The following is a 19014-nucleotide window of genomic DNA, read 5'->3' as shown; positions in this document are numbered from 1 at the left end:
AGTGGGTGTTCAGTCTTGCCCTCAGGAGCTCCCAGCACCCAGCCTGGGTGAGGGCAGGGAGGCTGGTGGGAGACACCCCCACCCCCAGCCCCAGTGGGGTCTGGTTGCTAGAGGAGGTGCAGGAGAGAGGACAGCTGAGCAGCTCCTTGTTTCTGGTATGGGCTGGGGATCTCAGCCTTAAGTTATCAAGGAGTATCAGGTGCTGATTCTCAAGTATGTGTGAGAGCTGGCTTGAGGGCTTGAGTTTGAACCATTTCTATAGCCCTAATGTCTAGCTTGGTCTGGCCCAGAGGAAAAACTGAGTCCTTGTTTGCTGAATGAATGAATGAACCAAGGAACAAGCTGGCTGGATCAAGGTGCAAATGGAGCACATGGGTTCAGGCCTGAGCAGGCTGTTGCCCCTAGAGGGCGCTCTAAGACTTTGAGAGGGATTTGTGCCTTCCATAACCTCCAAATTCTGCGAAGCTGCACTCTGGAATCCCAATCCTTGTGAACATCCCGACAGCTGAAAGCCACCAGAGCCATCTTTTTGGCTATCTTCATTTTGCCCAAAAGGAAACCTCAAAGGGCAGGGCTGGTCTTGTTCAGGGAGGAGAAGACAGGGCACCATGCCCCCTGTCGGGAGGCGATGGTGCCCATCACCGCTGGTGCTGGCCCCAAGCCCCAGAGGGAGGGCAGACAGGGCTGCGAGACCGCCCTTGGTGCCCTGCCCCAGCTCCCATGACCTCTGGGACCTAGGAGAAAGGTCACTGTTGCCAGAGGGCCCCCAGGAGGGGCCTGGAGGCTGTCTCACAGGCCCTGGTCTGCTCGTCACACCCCGCTCCATGCACAAAGGGACCTCAGGGCCAGCAGTGCCCCGGACCGCGAAGAAGGCAGGCCAGTCCTGTGTGGGCCGTACCCAGGTTTCAAGGATAGGGCTGGCGGAGGAGGATCTGAGTTAGCAAATGAGGGGTTCCTGGGCCCGGCAGTTAGAGAAACCTTGGCTGGGGTGGGTGTGCAGCCCCCTCTGGAACGAGTGAGAGGTTCAGCAGTGTCTTTATTGGACACCACTTGTGTGCGTGAGAGAATAGAAAATGATGGAACTCCTATTTAGCAAACAGGTAGCATTTCCTTTGTGTCCTGCACCACCCGGCAGCTCTTTCTATCCCATTGCCTTCCTGCAACCACCCCTCAAAGCTGCTCCACACTGCCCGTTTGGGGTGAGCAAACCTAGGGTAAGTAGCTGGCTCGGGGTCAGGCAGCTGGAGTGCATGGGTTCCAGGCTGCCTCTTACCGTCTTCTGAGAGGACCCCCAGGCTCCGGCCTCCCCACTGCCTCCCAGCTGGGCCCTGGCTCCCCTGCCCTACCCCCGAGGCTGGCCCACCTCCCAGGCGGTAACTTGAGTGGCCACTGGGGCCCAGGGCTTGCTGTCCCCATCTCCTTGTGCCCTGCTCGAGTGAAGACAGTATGTGAGGACCATGTGTGGACAGAGAGAGACCCCCGAGCTGGGGTGGGGATTAGAGAAAGGAGGAGGGAGCCTCTGCCGGGTCTGACCCTGGGAGCCCGGAGCCTTTCTGTGGGACTTGGTTCCCAAGGTGGCCCTGGCTTTGTGCCAGAAGGTCCCCGGAGCGCTCCTCAGGGGAGCAAACATGCAGTCCGCTGAGCCTCCGCTCGAGGGGCCTTGAGACGTGCGGAGGAGTTTGATTCAGGAGAAGGCAGGGAGAGGAAGGAGAATGAGGGGGCAAGGAAGAGGGGAAGAAGGAATTTGGCAGGAATTTGGCAAGCTGAGGACAGGAAGCAAGGCAACAACTGACTCACAACTTTTGCCTTTTTAGGCTCGAACCTTCTCCCTGTGGGCTGCAGCGGGGCGCGGGCAGCGGGAGGCAGGCCAGCCGCCTCCCCGGCAGCTCCTTCCTGCCCGCCCGCGGCCACATCTGCTCCCGAGTCACCTTTCCCTCCGAAGCACGCTGGCGGCCGCCCCGCAGCTCGCCGACCGGGTGTGGCAGCTTCTGCTCAGAACCCGAGGCTGGGACACGTGGTCGCACACGCGTGCATTCGTGTAGGAGCAGGGCAGGCCAGCGCTCTGAGGGCCACCCCGGTGGTCCCCTGTGTGGGTGGGGCTCGGTTCACCCAGTCTCTGTGGGGCCCCCAGGAGCAGCCTCTCACCCAGAAACCGAGACCAGGGGACTGTGTAGGCCTGAGAAGCTACAACCTGAAGGCTGGACGCCTTGGGGGGAATCCGAAGGGGTCAGCTGAGCAGCCGGAAGCAGGAGTCAGAGGTCAGATGAGGAGAGGGCTGGTTAGGCGCGGGGGTCCTGGGACGTTTCCGAGGGACGTCTACTCTGTGCCACTGCAGTTCCTAGGACAGCTGGGTGGGCTGAGGGCAGACACTGAGTGGGCAAATCTGAAAGGGTGTGTGGCATTTTTCTGAATCTATGTGAGGATGAATGATCTGAAATGGTCCAATATATGGAGAAAAAAATGCTTGGGATTTTCGATTTAAGGTTACCGTACTCTAGGGGAGGAGGGAGACAGGGAGAGAGAGGAAGTGCGTGTGCACGTGAGCTTGCCTGACCTCATAGGCTACCACTGTCAGGATTCTGCTCTGCCTGGGGGATCTCGGCCCCGACAGCTCAGAGCAGGCCTGTCCCCAGGCCCTCGCTCCACTCTTCCTCCTGCATCTCCAAGCAGCCACGCTGCACCGTTTGTTCCCTGACCCACGGGAGCTTGGCATGGACCCACTCCGTGTGCTTCCACATGACTCCGCAGTCACTGTAACCTCCTTTGCGATCTCTTAAAATCTCAAACTACATGCCGTCCGAGAGCTCCTTGGTGCACATGTGAGCAGGAAGAGCCCGTTTCGTTAGTTGAGGATGTCTAGGCTGTCTGTGCCCACAGAGAATAGTCGTCTTGTGTGGTTTACTGACTAACACGGCCCCAGCTCCCAAGCACAGTGGCTTTAGGGAACCTTTAGAGGCAGATGCCAGTTTCTGAGAAATGCCTTGGAGGCTCCCTGTTACATCTCAGGAACATCCTCATGTGAGTCTGAAACACGATGGTTCCTAGACTTCATCCTGGGACCTCCTTGCCCCCGTAGGGCCCTGCCACTCCTGTACCCACTCCTCCACGTCCCAAGCCGTGGGCACCCGGGACCTCTGAACCAGCCTCTGGCATCCTCCTCTCTCTGGCTCCGCTTATAGAATGGGGGCTTCACTTGCTAATACAGCCTCCTCCTTTCTTGATGAGGCAGTAACAGCTCTGTAACCGAGGGTGTGTTCTTTCCTTGGTAGGTTTGACGTCAATGAACAAAAGAACTGTGTCACCTCCAAAGGAACCTTTTCCATCTCTTCCTTTTTCTTCATTGTCCTCTCCTTCGTCTTCCCCACCATCTTCTTCCTCTTCAGCCAGTATCCCTAGGAATGCTCTGGATGGTTCCTCTCCAGCTCAGGTGAGTGCCCCTGAGGGCCCAGCACAGGTGTTAGAAGCCGAGCTGCCTCCAACTTTCCACTCTTAACTCTGGATTCTAAGTGCTCTTAGGTCAACCCAAGGGCAAAGCCAGGGCCAGAGAAATGCCCTGTCCGGGGTCCAGCCCAGCCTTCCCCGCATGTGCCTTTCGTGAAAGCTCATGCTGCCCCCCTCCATGTCACCCCCTAAGCACGCTTTACAGGTATAGACTGTGCTGTACACAGTGTTGGGCTGCACCACGGGAGGCAGAGGTGCTAGGACGCATGCTCGTCCCTCGAGGAACTCTCAGAGGGCGGCAGGCACAGAAGAGAGGGTGTCTTTGGTAGCATCCGAGAACCTTGGAAGCAACATCCGTTTGAATGGAAAATGGCATCGTCGATGTGCAGGGCTGGACTCTGTCCTCCCATGTGTGTTCATCAAACCTCTGTTACCTGCTGGGCTCCTCTCTCTGGGAAGCAGAGTGCACAAGACAGAAAAGATGTGCTCTTGTGAAGCCCCTGTCCCGTGACCTGCCCCTGGAATAGCTACTTTCTCAATGGTGCAAGGTGTGAGTTTCAAAAGGGTCACTGGCAGGTCCTAAGGGCCATCGTGAGGCTACCACAGCTCTCGCCCAGAGGGTGGCTGTTTTCTCCTTACCTTGATGGCTTGGTTGTTGGGTGAACATGCCTATGAGTGGCACGTGTCCCTTAGTAGGAAGTAAGGCTGAGTAAGCCAAGGAGGAGCTTGTCCTCCCCTATGTGCCTGGCCACCCACAGAGGCCAGGCCAGCCCTGCTCTCACGGCCCAGGAGCTTGTCAACCGCAGGGGCCATGCCTTTGCCTCCCCTGGGGCTTCCTGCCCACCCAGTCTGGGACCCAGAAGAGCGTTTGATCAGTACAGAGTCGGGGCTTCCAGGCAGAGCCTGGTAGGTCCCAAGGCAGCCACTTAGAACAAAGAGTAGCCCTTTGAAATCGTCTTAGGTAAAACTCTTTTTGAATTTGGGTATCTGAGATCTGGAGAAAAAAAAGGAGGGGGTTATGGATTGAGATTCACCTTCCTCGTATAAAGAAATGGTGGGAGTTTGTAAATAACTGCCATTTTTGCCCATCCCCTCTAGGTGACAGCTTACAACCCCTCCCCGCCGGCCTCAAGAGGCCATCACGGTCCTCCCACCCCAATCTTTCTGCGGCGAGCCAGAGCCCAAGGAGCACCCAGGGACATTCCCCTCTATCTGCCCCATCGCCCAGTGCTGGAGTGGGCAGAATACTGCCTGGTGAGCCCTGGCACAGACGCAAGCCTTGCAGAGAGGGCTTCTGACGGGCGCCAGGAGGCAGAGGCCCCTCCCAGGGACACCATAAGCATCCACAGAGACGCTCGCCCCGCTGGGGGTAAGGACAGGTGCGTGCCAGACCAAGAGCTGTCTCCCAGGGGTGGAGAAGACCCAGGAGGATGGAGTATTAGACCCAGGAGGAGAGAGGAGGCTGGGCCAGAGCTGGCGGAGCAGAAGTCCGGCTTAAAGAAGTTGGTCCTCTCTCAGGAGCAGAAGACCATGTTGCTGGACTGGAATGACTCCATCCCGGAGAGGGCGCGCCTCCAGGCTGGGGGGCAGCCCTCCCAGAAAAGTGCTGAGACTGGAAGAGGAGGCCAAATGCTGAAACCAGTCCTCCCCTTGCTGCTCCCTCAGGCGGCGAGAGAGACCCCGCCAGCCCAGAGAGAGGCTGGGGAAGAGATGGGTACCCCGGCAGAACGAGCCTCAGGGGAGCGTGGCGTGCCCCCACCACGGTCCCCACTGCGGCTCATAGCCAATGCCATCCGAAGGTCCCTGGAGCCCCTCCTCCCCAACTCCGAAGGTGGGAAGAAGGCCTGGCCCAAGCCAGAATCCAAAACTTTGCCCACTCGCTTGCTCAGCCTTCGCAAAACCAGCTCCAACAAAGACCAGGACCAGCATTCCCTGGGGAGAACCGTGGCAAGCAGGGCCCCAGCCTTCCTCTCCCTGGGAACCCAGGCCTCAGCCCCCAGCCCTCCCGACCCTGCCCTCCGCACCCACAGCTTGCCCAATCGGCCCTCCAAGACCTTGCCTGCACTCACCGCCCCACCCTACAGCAAGATCGAAGATGTCCCCACACTCCTGGAGAAAGTGACTTTGCAGGAGACCTTCCCAGATGCTTCTAGGGCTCCAAAGAAAAGAATCTCACTGTTTTCCTCCCTCAGACTCAAAGACAAATCTATCGAGAGTTTCCTTCAAGAATGCAAACAAAGAAAGGACATCAGGGACCTCTTTGGTGGCCCCAAGGGGAAGGTGCAGCCCATGGACGACGCCCAGCCCCTGGAGAAGCCGGTGCAGCCTTCCAGAAGCACCTCCCTGCGGCAGGCCGCCCACCCGCCTCCTCCAGCCGGAGATGCAAGTAAGTGGCTCTTTCCTAACAAACATCTATGTTTCCTGCAGGGCCCTTAGTCATCCTCACTGGGTTAACAAAGCAGGCATCTTTTACTTTATTTTTTTGCTTTTCAAATTAAATTCTGACAAAAGTAAGAAAACTTGAAGGTGAAAATTTTGAAAATAATCTGAAAGTTTTGTTTTGAAATTATGTTATAGAAAGTGTTGAAAAGAGACAAAAGATTCAGCCATAATTCCACCACTTTCCCACTCATTTTCCATATGAATGTTTTTTACTAAGTTGTACATGGAAGCTTGTATCTTTTTTTAATCAATATTATATCATAGGCATCATGCCAATTATCACATAGTCCGTATAAATGTGATTTAATAGATAGCCTATCTAGGATATGTTATCATTTAATGAATTATTTTATTATTGTTTAACTTATAGGCATACATGTATATATAAATTATATATGAATATTTTTATATTTTACATGTGGTATTGAATGAACATTTTTATGCATATAACTTTTTCTTTCCTTTGAATTACTTGCCTAAACACTTTTATGTATGTTTGGTTACCGATGTAAACATAGGCTTTTTTATATTTAAATCTGATTAATTTTTTTAATTCTAAAATGAATTAATATGTCAAAAAATCAGAAGAACCCAACAATGTGGAAATATCTAGTAAAAAATAAAATGTATTATCTCATCCCCTCTTCTCCTTGCCAAAGTTTTAGTATATCCCCTTAGAGACAGTCTTGCTAAACATTTGTATGAATTCTTTTTTGTTGTTGATATTTGTTTGATTGCTTTGAACAAACCATGATTCTATCACTATTGTTGAACAACTTTGTTTTTCTTTTTTTACATTTGTATTTTCTTATTTAACTTTTATTCTGGAGCATTAGTTTTCAAATAAAAAAGTATTTATCTTCATAGGTATTGTAATCAAGCAGCTAAATAGATTACAAGAGACTTTGTTCTCAGCCAAGTTCAGGGTAAGCATGGACAGGCTGGAGTATAACTATACCCTTGTATCTCACATTGTAAAATTTAATGTGTTGTGCATTTTTTGATAGCTCATACATTTACATGGTTCAAAGTCAAAGGGTATACAAGGCACAAAATGAAAAGTCCTCTCTCCCTTCCTCGTCCCTGATGGTGGATATTATTGTCAGTTTCTTAGGTATTTTTGCAGACAGAATTTATACATATCAGAACAAATTTACATATAATATTCTTTTTTTTTTACACAAATTATAATGTGGTAGTATACTGTACACACCTTTTTTTGTACTTTTTGTTTTGCTTTGGAGGTCATTCCATGTTAGTACATAAAGAACTTTCTCCTTTATTTTATAGCTGTATAGTATTCCATTCTATAAATTCTGATGTACCATAATTTATGTAGCTAGTCCCTTACAATACAAAGTTTAAGTTATTTAAAATCTTTGGCTATTGCAAACAGTGCAATAGTAACTGTGCAATAAGTAACTGAAGTGTTTGGGAAGGATATGGCTAATGAACACACAGTATGTTGATGGTTTGAGAAGTTCCACCATGGTGACTTTAATCTTGAACACATGAACAACCTGAGACCAACGTGGATAATGATGAGCTGAAAGCTGTAGTGGAAGTGAATCCATCTCAACCTATGTGTGAATTAGCAGCAAGGTTTGACATCACCATTCCAACAATATTGGACCATTGGAAACAAATCGGCAAGGTAAAGAAGTTGGCTAGATGGGTTCCACGTGAATTAAATGAGCATCAGAAGAGAAATCATCTCAAAGCTTGCCTTTCTTTGCTGTCACAACATAAAGGCAAAACCATTTCTACACTGTATTGTTACATGTGATGAAAAATGGATTCTTTTTGACCATTGCAAGTGTTCAATAAATGGTTGGATAAAAATGAAGTGCCAAAACACAGTCCAAAACCTAATATTCATCAAGAAAAGCTAATGGTGTCTGTTTGGTGGTCCAGTGCTGGTATTATCTACTACAGCTTCATAAAACTTGGTCCAGTCGATTACAGCAGATGTCTACTGCAACCAATTGGATGAAATGATGAGGATGCTTGTGATTAAGCAGCCAAGATTGTTCAATAGAGACAGGCCAATCCTCTTGCAAGACAACGCTTGACCACATGTCACACAAACAACGCTGCTCGAACTACAGAAGGTGAACTTGGAAACTCTGTCATCTACCGTATTCACCAGACCCTGCACCAACTGACTACCACTTCTTCCAGGCTTTGGACCACTTCTTATGAGGAAAAATAATCAGTTTTCAACCAGCTGTGGAAAATGCCTTTTGCAGTTCCATCACCACTTGCTCTCCAAGCTTCTTTGCTGCTGGCATAAACAAGCTACTGTTAAGATGGCAAAACTGTGTGGATAGTTTAGGCACATACTTTGATTAATTGTACTGCTTCTTGTTTGAGATATAATAAACTATGCTTTTGATTTGAAATCTGACATTTTATATTTAACGACCTAATAATTTGATGTTTTTGCTGTCGAGTTGTTTGAGTTCCTTCTATATTCTGGTTATTAATCCCTTGTCAGATGAATAGTTTGCAAATATTTTCTACCATTATGTAGGTTGTCTCTTCACTTTGTTAATTGTTTCCTTTGCTGTAAAGAAGCTTTTTAGCTTGATGTAGTCTTATTTGTCTATTTTTGCTTTTGTTGCCTGTGCTTTTGTGTCTTATCCAAAAAATTTTTGCCCAAACCAGTGTCCTGTAGTATTTCCCCAATGTTTTCTTCTAGTAGTTGCATAGTTTCAGGTCTTAGTTTAAGTCTTTTATCCATTTTGAGTTCATTTTTGTATGTGGTAAAAGATGGGGATCTCATTTCACTCTTCTGCATATGAATATCCAGTTTCCTGAGCACCATTTATTATTAAAAAGACTGTCCTTTCCATACAAATTTTATTATGGCATTGGTAATTTTTCAGGAATTGCATTGACTCTATAGATTGCTTTGGGTAGTATAAACATTTTAATATTAATTTTTTCAATCTGTGGGCATGGGATATCTTTCCATTTTTTTGTGTGTCTTCTTGAATTTCTTTGATCAGTGTTTTTTAGTTGTCCTTGTAGAGATCTTTCACTTCTTTGGTTAAATTTATTCCTGGGTGGTTTTATTTATTTATGTATTTAATTTATTTATTTATTAGCTATTGTAAATGGATTGCTTTTTCAATTTCTTTTTCAGATTAATTGCTGTTAACATATAGAAATGCTACTGATTTTTGCATGTTGATTTTGTATCATGCAACTTGACTAAATTCATTTATCAACTCTAAGAGTTTTTTGTTAGAATTTTTAAGTTTTTCTAAATATAAGATCAAGTCATCTGCAAAGAAGGATAATCTGACTCTTTCCAATTTGGGTGCTCCTTATTTCTTTTTCTTGCTTAATTATTCTGACTAGGACTATATATATTTCAAAATGTTAAACTATTATGTTTCCTAGAGTAAACCCAACTTGGCCATCATGTACTATCTTTTTATGTATAACTGTATTGCATTTACTAATTATTTTTAGGAGTTTTGCAGCTATTAATATGTTCATAAGTTGTATTGACCTGGCATTTTCCTTTCTGTCAGTATCCTTATCAGGTTTTAGTATCAAGCTTATACTAGTCTCAGAACACAAATTGGGAAGTGTTCAATTTTTTTCTATTCTTTTGATGAGTTTTGTTTTTAACTATCTGTGCCATTTTTTTCTTAAAAATTTATATATAAATGAAGTCATCTAACCTAGAATTTTTATGAAATGTTTTTAAATTATGAATTAAGTCCCTTTAATAGATACAGAACCATTCAGATTTTCTATTTCTTCTTGTGTCAGTTTTAGTAAATTGTGTTTTCTAAAGAATTTACTTATTTTATCTAAATTTTCAAGTTTATTGTCATAAAATAGTTTATATATAGCTTCTTTTAGTACTCTGTAGGAATTTTCATCCCTAATGTGTTTTCTGTCCCTTTTTTCTTAATCATTCTTTTTTTTTTTTTTGAGACAGAGTCTCACTTTGTTGCCCAGGCTAGAGTGAGTGCCGTGGCATTAGCCTAGCTCACAGCAACCTCAAACTCCTGGGCTCAAGCGATCCTACTGCCTCAGCCTCCCGAGTAGCTGAGACTACAGGCATGTGCCACCATGCCCGACTAATTTTTTGTATATATATTACTTGGCCAATTAATTTCTTTCTATTTATAGTAGAGACGGGGTCTCGCTCTTGCTCAGGCTGGTTTCGAACTCCTGACCTTGAGCAATCCACCCGCCTCGGCCTCCCAGAGTGCTAGGATTACAGGCGTGAGCCACCGCGCCTGGCTTTTCTTAATCATTCTTAATCAATTTTATTTGTCTTTTTAAAGAGCCCAATTTTTTCTTTGTTGATTTTCTATTTTATATCTGTTTTATCTTTATTGTCTCTCACAATTTGTTCTTATCTTGATTATTTTATGCCTTTTACCTTCTTTAGGTTCAATTTCTTTCTCTAGCTTCTTGAGATAGATCTTAGAACAGTAATTCTCAACTTTCCTTTTGTATGATATGTGCTTTCTTTAAAAGCTCTAACTTCTAATTACTGCTTTGACTGCATTCCAGTCATTTTATTATGTGATACTTTTATCATCAGTCAGTTTAAATTTATTTTTATTTCTTCTTGTATCTATAGGTTGTTTAAAAAAGTATTGCTTAATTTTGTAGGAGCCAAAGGAAAATATCCCCCTTGTCCACTGAGGGTTCACTGAAAATCACTGACAAAAGGCAAATTAATAGGGAAAAAAAGGATACAAATTCATTTGATCATAGTTTTATGTGACATGGGAACCTTCAGAATGAAGATTCAAAGATCTAGGGGAAAGTATTCATTTTTATACTTAGATTCAACAAATTATGAACAGCCATGTAGAAATATGATTGGACAAAAAGGGTATAATCTAATGCTAACAGACTGAGTTGGGAAACACAGCAAAGCCTGTCCAGATTCTTCCTGTCCTCTCTGTGCAGCATTCCTTCTTTCTGGTACAGGACAGCACTCTCTGTAATGGGGATGTTATGACCCACAGTCAAACAAGTTAGGTCAGGTCACTTCTTTATGGCCAGTTTTTACACAGAAAGGCGGGGGAAGTCGGAGTAACATTTTTAGGTTTCATGTCTGGTTTGGGGGGACAGAGGTCTGGTGTCTCTGACCTGCCTTAGGGAAGAGGATTCTAGTTTCTATGGCTAGCCTTGGGGGAGAATGAGAGGCCAGAGAGGGCTGCTTCCGAGGCCTTCATTTTGGTGTATTGTTTTCTGAGACACTGCAATTTCTATGTCGTTTTATTGATTTCCAGCTTAATTCCACTGCTGTCAGAAGACACACTATGTGTGATTTAAGTCTTTCAAGATTTGTTGGTGTTTCCTTTATGGCTTGGCATATCATCAATTTTGTAAAATTTTCCATGTGTGCTTGAAAAGAATATATATTCTCTAATTATTGGATATGATATTCTGAATTTACTTATCAATTAAGTCAAATTTATTAAGTGTTTTTTTTAATATCTTTTATATCTTTACTAATTTTTTTTTGTCTGATTGTTCTGTCACCTGCTGAGAGAGCTATGTTTAAAACATCTAGCAGTGATGGGGTGATGTGACTAATTCTTTTTTTAGTTCAGAAAGTTTTTGCTTGATATATTTTGAGGCTATGCTGCTAAATGTATACACATTTATGGTTGTTATAGTATACTTTTGAATTGACTCTTTTATCATCATTAAATGTCCCTTGTTTTTGTTCTTCCCTTAATGTCATTATCTGATATTTTATATAGCTATATTAACTTTCTTCTGGTATGTTCTTCATATATTTCTTTTTCCTTCTTTTGACTTTAACCCTACTATGTTCTCATAGTCAAAGTATCTTTCTTATAAGCAGCATTTAGTTTGGGTTTTTTAATGTAAAAATTCAATTTGATGGTCATTGTCTTTTGAGTATTTAGTCTACAGTTAACATAATTACTGATCTATCTGGATTTAAATTTGTCAGCTTACTTTTGTTTTTCATTTGCCTCATATGATCTTTGTTCTTTTTTTCTCCTTTTCTTGCTTTATTTGGATTAATGAAGAGTTTAATTCAATTTCTCTCTCTTTTCCTTATTAGTTATGCCGTATGTTATATATACTGCATGCAGTTATGTATAGTTTGTTCATTATTATTCTGGTGGTTACTCAAGAGACTACAATGGACGCCTCTCTTTATGCCTGTATGTGCTCATTGTTTAGTTCCCAATTATTAGAAAGTACATGTGGTGAATAAAATGAATCTATGTGAAATTAGTTCTCTTATCTCCTCCTGGATAACTTAAGTACTTTAGAAAACTTCAAACTCCCTTTTACCTCCTTCCAATTTTTGTGCTATTGCTGTAATGTATTTTAATGCTATAAATATTTTAAATCCACAGATATTATAATTATGGTTTTACGTAGTTTTCATTTGGGTTTGCACATATGTTTTCTATTTTAGGGGTTCTTCATTTTTTCCTGCATCACTGTGCTTCCATCTTAGATTGGTTTTCTTCTGGAATTGGAATTCTGTGTGGCATTCCTTTTAGTGTGGGTCTGCTAGAGAGTAATTCTCTCAGGAAATTTTTTGTCTGAAAACAATTCACTTTTGCCTTTATTTGTAAAGGATATTTCTATAGGATATAGATCACAAGTTGGCAGCTAGCATTGTCTTTCATCACTTAATGATACCATTGCATAGTCTTCTGGCTCCCATTGTTTCTGCTGAAAGCCTTTTGAAAGTTTTATTGTTACTCCTTTGAAAATAAGTCACATATTCTAACTTCTTACAGTGTAAGCTTAAGTGGTTGATTTTCAACCTGTCTAACATAAACACTTAAAGTCATACATTTCCCTCTGAGCACTGCTTTAGCTGCATCCTGCAAATTCTGATATGTTGTACTTTCATTCAGTTCAAATTGTTTTTAATGTACTTTGTGATTTCTTCTGTGACCTGAGTTATTTGGAAGTGTGTTGTTTAATTTTTAAATATTTAGAGATTTTCCTAGATATCTCTCAGTTATTGATTTCTAATTTAATTCTCATGTAGTCAGAGAACATGCTCTTTATGATTTGAATCTCCTTAACTTTGTCGAGATGGCCCAGCAGATAGTCTGACTTAAAGAATGTTTCATGTGCACTTTAAAAGAACCTGATGTTGTTTGATGACATGTTCTGTAATGTGAACTAGGTGTCAAGTTGCTTAGTAGTGTTTACAAGTCACAAACTGTTATTTTTGTTTACTTATTCTATCAATTACTGAAAGAGGAGAGTTATTAACCCCCAACTATAATTTTTAATTGCCTATTTGTCCTTTCAGTTCTGTCAACTTTTGCTTCATATATTTTGATACTCTCTAATCAAGTGTATATATATTTAAAATTATTTTGTCTTCCTAATAGATTTGCCCTTTTATTATGGAATGTTCCTCTTTATCTCTGTTACTATTCCTTGTCCAAAAACTACTTTGGTATAACCACATAAGAGTTTTCACACTATAGTTTTTCTGTCTTTTTACTTTTAATTTCTCTTTATCATTGTATTAAAGGTGGATTTATTGTAGACAGTATATAGTAGGTGCTTGCTGTTTTAAATGAAATCTAATGATATCTGCTTTTTAATTTTTTTGATTTCAAAATATTAGGGAATACAAATGTTTCTGTTACTTGTATACCTTATATAATGCTTAAGTTGGAGCTTTTAGTGTGCCCATCACCAGAATAGTATTCTTTGTTCCTGATAGGGAAGTTTTTACTCTTAACTCCCTCCCACCCTTCCCACTTTTTGGTTTCCAATGTTCTTTACATCTCTTTGTGCCCATTATTTAGCTCCCAATTATTAGAGAGTACATATGGTATTTGTTTTTCCATTCCTGAGATACTTCACTCAGGATAATGGTTTCTAGTTCCATCCAAGTTGCTGCAAATGATATTATTTAAAGTACTCTATAGTGTATATATACCATATTTTCTTTATCCACTGATGCATTGAAGGAAACTCAGATTGATTGCACATCTTTACAATTGTGAACTATGCTGCAACAAACATTTGAATTTGTCTTTTTGATAAAATGACTTATTTTCCTTTGGGTAGATACCTAGTAATAGGAGTACTGGATCAAATGGTAAGTCTATATTTATTTCTTTAAGGAATCTCCATACTGTTTTCTATAGAAGTTGTACTAATTTGCAGTCCCACTAACAGTGTGCAAGCATTCCTTTCTCTCTGCATCCATGCCAGCATCTGTTGTTTTGGGACTTTTTAATAATGGCCATTCTGACAAGAAGGATAAGGTATTATCTCCTTGTGGTTTTAATTTGCCTTTCACTGATGATTAATGATATTGAACATTTTTTCATATGTTTGTTGGCCATTTGTCTATCTTCTTTTGGAAAACTGTTCATGTCTTTTGCCCATTTTTTAATGGAGTTGTTTGTTTTTCTCTTGCTGATTTGTTTGAGCTCTTTGTAGATTCTGGATGTTAGCCCTTTGTCAGATGTAAAGTTTACAAATATTTTCTCCCATTCTACAGGTTGTCTATTTGCTTATTGATTATTGATTGATTATTTCCTTTGCTGTGCAGAAGCCTTTTAATTTAATTAGGTCCTATTTATTTATTTTTGTTGTTGCTATATTTGCCTTTGTCATATATTTACTTCAATGCATTTTTTAAAAACTTTCTCTTTCTTGCTTTCTTTATATCTATATATCTCTATTTATCTGTGTTACAGTAAATCATCAAAACCAAGTTTAAAACTAAGATGAAAAATTATTTTGCATTTACCATCTCTGGAGTTATTCATTCCATCTGGTGCAGAACTTTTTAAAAACATCTTTGTATGCATATCTGCTAGCAACAAATTATTCATTTTGAAGGGATAGTTTTCACTGGATATAGAACTATAAGTTAACCAGTGTTTTTTCTTTCAGGATTTAATGATGTTATCCCATTGTCTTTTGCCTTATTTAGGTTCAGATGACACATCTGTGGATATTCTTATCTTTGTGTGCAATCTATCTTTTTTGTCTGTTTTTAAGATTTTTTGTCTCTGGTTTTCAGCAATTTTGTTATCATGGACAGGTCTTGCTATGATTTTGCGTTTATCCTATTGTGGTTTATTAAGCTTCTTATAACTGTAAAATTTATAATTTTCATTCAATTTGGATGATTTTCAGCAATATTACATGAACTACATTTTTTGTTCCTATCTCTCCCTATCTTCTTTTAGCACTCCAATTGTATGTATTTTAGACTACTTGGTTTTGACACTGAGGTGCTGTTCGTTTTTTCAGTCTTTTTCCTCTGTGCTTCATTTTGAATAGTTTCTATTGTTATTATTTAATTTCACTGATTTTTTGGTAGTGTTTAATCTGCTACTAAGAGCTGATTTAGTAAAATTTTTTATAGGTTCCATTTGTTCTTTATCTTCTACTTCTGTCCTCACTAAATTAATGGTTTTTTAATTTGTTTTTGACATTAATTTTAGTTGACAAAAATTATATATAGCATGCATAGCATGATGTTTTGAAATGTGTAAACATTGTGGAATGGCTCAAGAGGCTAATTGACATGCTTTGGCTCACATACTTATCATTTTTGTGATGAGAACACTTGAAATCTACTGTCAGCAATTTTCAAGAATACAATACATTATTAATTATAGTCACCATGTACAATAGATCTGGTGAGCTTATTCTATCTAATTTTGTATCCTTTGACCAATATCTCTCCACTCCTGGCCTTCCACCTCCTATTCCCTGGTAACTACAATTCTGCTCCTGTTTCCATAAATCTAAGTGTTTTACATTCCACATATAAACGAAATCATGTACTATTTACCTATCTGTGCCTGGCTTATTTCACTTATATCCTCTAGGTTTATACATGTTGTCGCAAATTACAAGATTTCCTTCTTTTTTAAGGCTGAATAGTATTTCATTATCCATTCATTCATTAATGGACACTTAGATTGTTTTCATAACTTGGCTATTGTAAATAATGCTGCAATGAACATGGGAGTGCAGATAGCTCTTCAGCATACTGATTTCATTTCCTTTTGATGTATATCCAGTAGTGGAATTGTTGGGTCATGTGATAGTTCTATTTTTAATTTTTTGAGGAACTTTCATACTGTTTTCTATAATGCCTATGCTAATTTATATTCTCATCAACAGCATGCAAGGATTCCCTTTTTTCCACAACCTCCTCAATGCTTATTATCTTTCATCTTTTTTAATAGTAGTTGTTCTAACGGGTGTGAGGTGATATCTCATTGTGGTTTTAATTTGTATTTTCTTGATTAGTGATGCATCTTTTCATATGCCTTTTGGCCATTTGTATGCCTTCTTTTGAGAAATTTCTATTCAGGTCCTTTGCGAGTTTTTTAATTGAGTTATTTGTTTTCTTGTTATTGAGTTCTTTGAGTTCCTTATAACTATATTTTGGATATTAACCCCTTATCTGATATGGTTTGCAAATCCCTTATCTGGAGGTTGTCTCTTCACTCTGTTGATTGTTTCCATCTCTGGGCAGAAGCTTTTTAGTTTCATGTAATCCCATTGTCTACTTTTGCTTTTGTTACCTGTGCTTTAGGAGTCCTAGCCAAGAAATCATTGCCCAGTCCTAGACCAATGTCATGGAGCTTTCCCCCTGTGTTGTCTTCTTAGAACTTTGCAATTTCACATCATATTTAACTTTTTAATCCATTTTGAGTTGATTTTTGTATATGATGTGAGGTAAGGATCTAATATCATTCTTCTGCATGTGAATATCCTATTTTCCCAACAACACTTATTGAAGAGACTGACCTTTTCCCATTGTGTGTTCTTGGCACCTTTGTGAAAAATCAATTGACCATAAATACATGGATTTATTTCTGGGTTCTCCTTTTTGTTCCATTATATATGTTTTTATGCCAGTACCATGGTGCCTTGATTACTATAGTTTTGTAGTATATTTTGAAGTAAAGTTGTGTGATGCCTCCAGCTGTTTTCTTCTTGCTCATGATTGCTTTGGCTATTTGGTTCATTTGGTTCATTTGTGGTTCCATAGGAATTTTAGGATTGTTTTTTTCTCTTTCTGTAAAAAATGTTTTTGGAATTTTGTCAGGGATTGCATTAAATCTGTAGATCACTTGGGTATTATGAACATTTTAACAATTTTAATTCTTCTAATCCATGAACATGGGATTTCTTTCTATATATTTGTGTTTTCTTTTAATTTCTTTCATAAATGTTTTATAGTTTTCAGTCTTTCACTTCCTTGGTTAAGTTTATTCCTAAGTATTTTTTTATAGTGATTGTAAATGGGATTGTTTTCTTGATTTCTTTTTCAGATAGTTCATTGTTAATGTATAGAGATGCTAATTTTTATATATTAATTTTGTGTCCTGTAACCTTACTGAATTTGTTTATTCATTCCAACAATGTTTTGGTGGACTTCTTTTTAAATTCTTTAGCACATTCATAATAGCTATTTAAAAATCTTTATCTGGTCATTCTATCATATGTCATTTCTGGGTCTGCTTTTATTGACTGATTTTTCTCTTGATTATGATAATTGTCCCACTTTCTTATATATCTAATAATTTTTTATCAATTGCTAAACTTTGTTAATATTACACTCTAGAGTGTCTATATTTGTTTCTTTATTTAAAGAATCTTAAATATGCAGTAAAGAATATTTGGCAGGCAGTAAAGTATTAATAACTTCACATTACTTTGTTTCCATCAAGGCTTGTTTTTTAAGCTTTGTTCATGTGAATCTACAATAACCTTTACTGTAGGGATAGTTTATTCTTTTTGACTCTTTTGTTGTCTGTACTAATGCCTCAAATATTTCTTCTACCCTGGCTAAGAAAGCTTGAACATCTCCCAGTCCTGTGAAAGCTTTAGAGACTATTTCACCTAAAATTTCCCAGAAGTTATTTGTCCAACCTCATGGAGTTTCTCTCTGTGCATCTATAGTTTACTATTAAGCAATAGACTCAAGGGGACTTCTATGTTTACTTCTGAAGTTCTTCTTTACACAGTTCCCTCATCTCTAGTACTCTGGCCCACACATTTCAGCTGGCTCAGCTTGCCCAAATTTTGATCTGTCTTTTCAATTCAATGAATCTGTTATGTTTTGTTTAGGTTATTCTTGCCTGCATTGTGGTCTGGAAAGGGCCTCTAGGCAGAAAACTATTGGGATTGGAGGGCTTTCCTTGTTTGCTTTTGTTCTTGCCTTTATCACAGTTCTGTACTGTCTGGAAAGAAGTGCTTTATATATTGTACCCTGATTCTTTCTTTCTTTCTTTCTTTCTTTCTTTCTTTCTTTCTTTCTTTCTTTCTTTCTTTCTTTCTTTCTTTTTTTGACAGAGTCTCACTCTGTTGCCTGGGCTAGAATGAGTGCCATGGTGTCAGCCTAGCCCACAGCAACCTCAAACTCCTGGGCTCAAGCAATCCTCCTGCCTCAGCCTCCTGAGTAGCTGGAACTACAGGCACACGCCACCATTCCTGGCTAATTTTTTTCTATATATTTTTAGTTGGCCAATTAATTTCTTTCTATTTTTAGTAGAGATGGGGTCTTGCTCTTGCTCAGGCTGGTTTTGAACTCCTGACCTTGAGCGATCCTCCTGCCTCGGCTTCCCAGACTGCGAGGGTTACGGGCGTGAACCACTGAGCCCAGCCTGTTTCCTGATTTCTAGTGCTTTGTGGTGGTTGATGAATTCCAGACTCAGTCATTCTAACATAGCCAGAGTAGGACAATGCTGCAAAGTTTCTAAAACTTTACAAATACATAGTAAACTCCTAGAATGGTTGGTTCTTTGTTGGAGACAGTATTAAGGAAGGGACTTAGGGGCAACTATTTAACTTCTTTCTTGCCAGAAATTTAAGAAATACATTATACTTAGAAGCATTTTCTTCTCAATTTGAAAGTGAAATGCAATGGAAATATTTATTTTTTGAAAGTTAGAAAAAGTTTCAACTTTAGGTTTATACTTCTCCCATAAATATAGGTTAATTAGGCAGTTTTACAAATATTTCAGTATTATTAGTTGGGATCAATGATGATGATGGAGTATCTTCTGCTGCTGCTGCTGCTGCTGCTGCTGACATTTGCTTAGGCACCTCTTATGTACCAGGCACTGTGTTAGAGACTTTATATTA

The 19014-nt window shown here is 40.7% G+C and overlaps 1 protein-coding gene across 3 annotated transcripts in view; it reads left to right on the top strand.

The window, feature by feature from the left end:
- LOC142861051 (F-actin-monooxygenase MICAL2) overlaps window positions 1–19014 on the top strand; it is a 60639-nt gene that overhangs the window by 5131 nt on the left and 36494 nt on the right. For 2 of the 3 annotated variants that reach the window (XM_076002177.1, XM_076002175.1), the window contains exons 2-3: window positions 3270–3427; window positions 4540–5827. In XM_076002177.1, coding sequence (XP_075858292.1) covers window positions 3281–3427; window positions 4540–5827 — 1435 coding nt within the window. In that variant the 5' untranslated portion in view covers window positions 3270–3280. Of the gene's footprint in view, window positions 1–1550; window positions 2259–3269; window positions 3428–4539; window positions 5828–19014 lie in introns of those variants that run through there. The other variant, XM_076002176.1, reaches the window with a different exon arrangement.

The sequence above is a fragment of the Microcebus murinus genome, chromosome 4, assembly GCF_040939455.1.
Source record: "Microcebus murinus isolate Inina chromosome 4, M.murinus_Inina_mat1.0, whole genome shotgun sequence".
Lineage (NCBI taxonomy): Eukaryota > Metazoa > Chordata > Mammalia > Primates > Cheirogaleidae > Microcebus > Microcebus murinus.
This window is presented reverse-complemented; position numbering and strand designations above follow the sequence as displayed.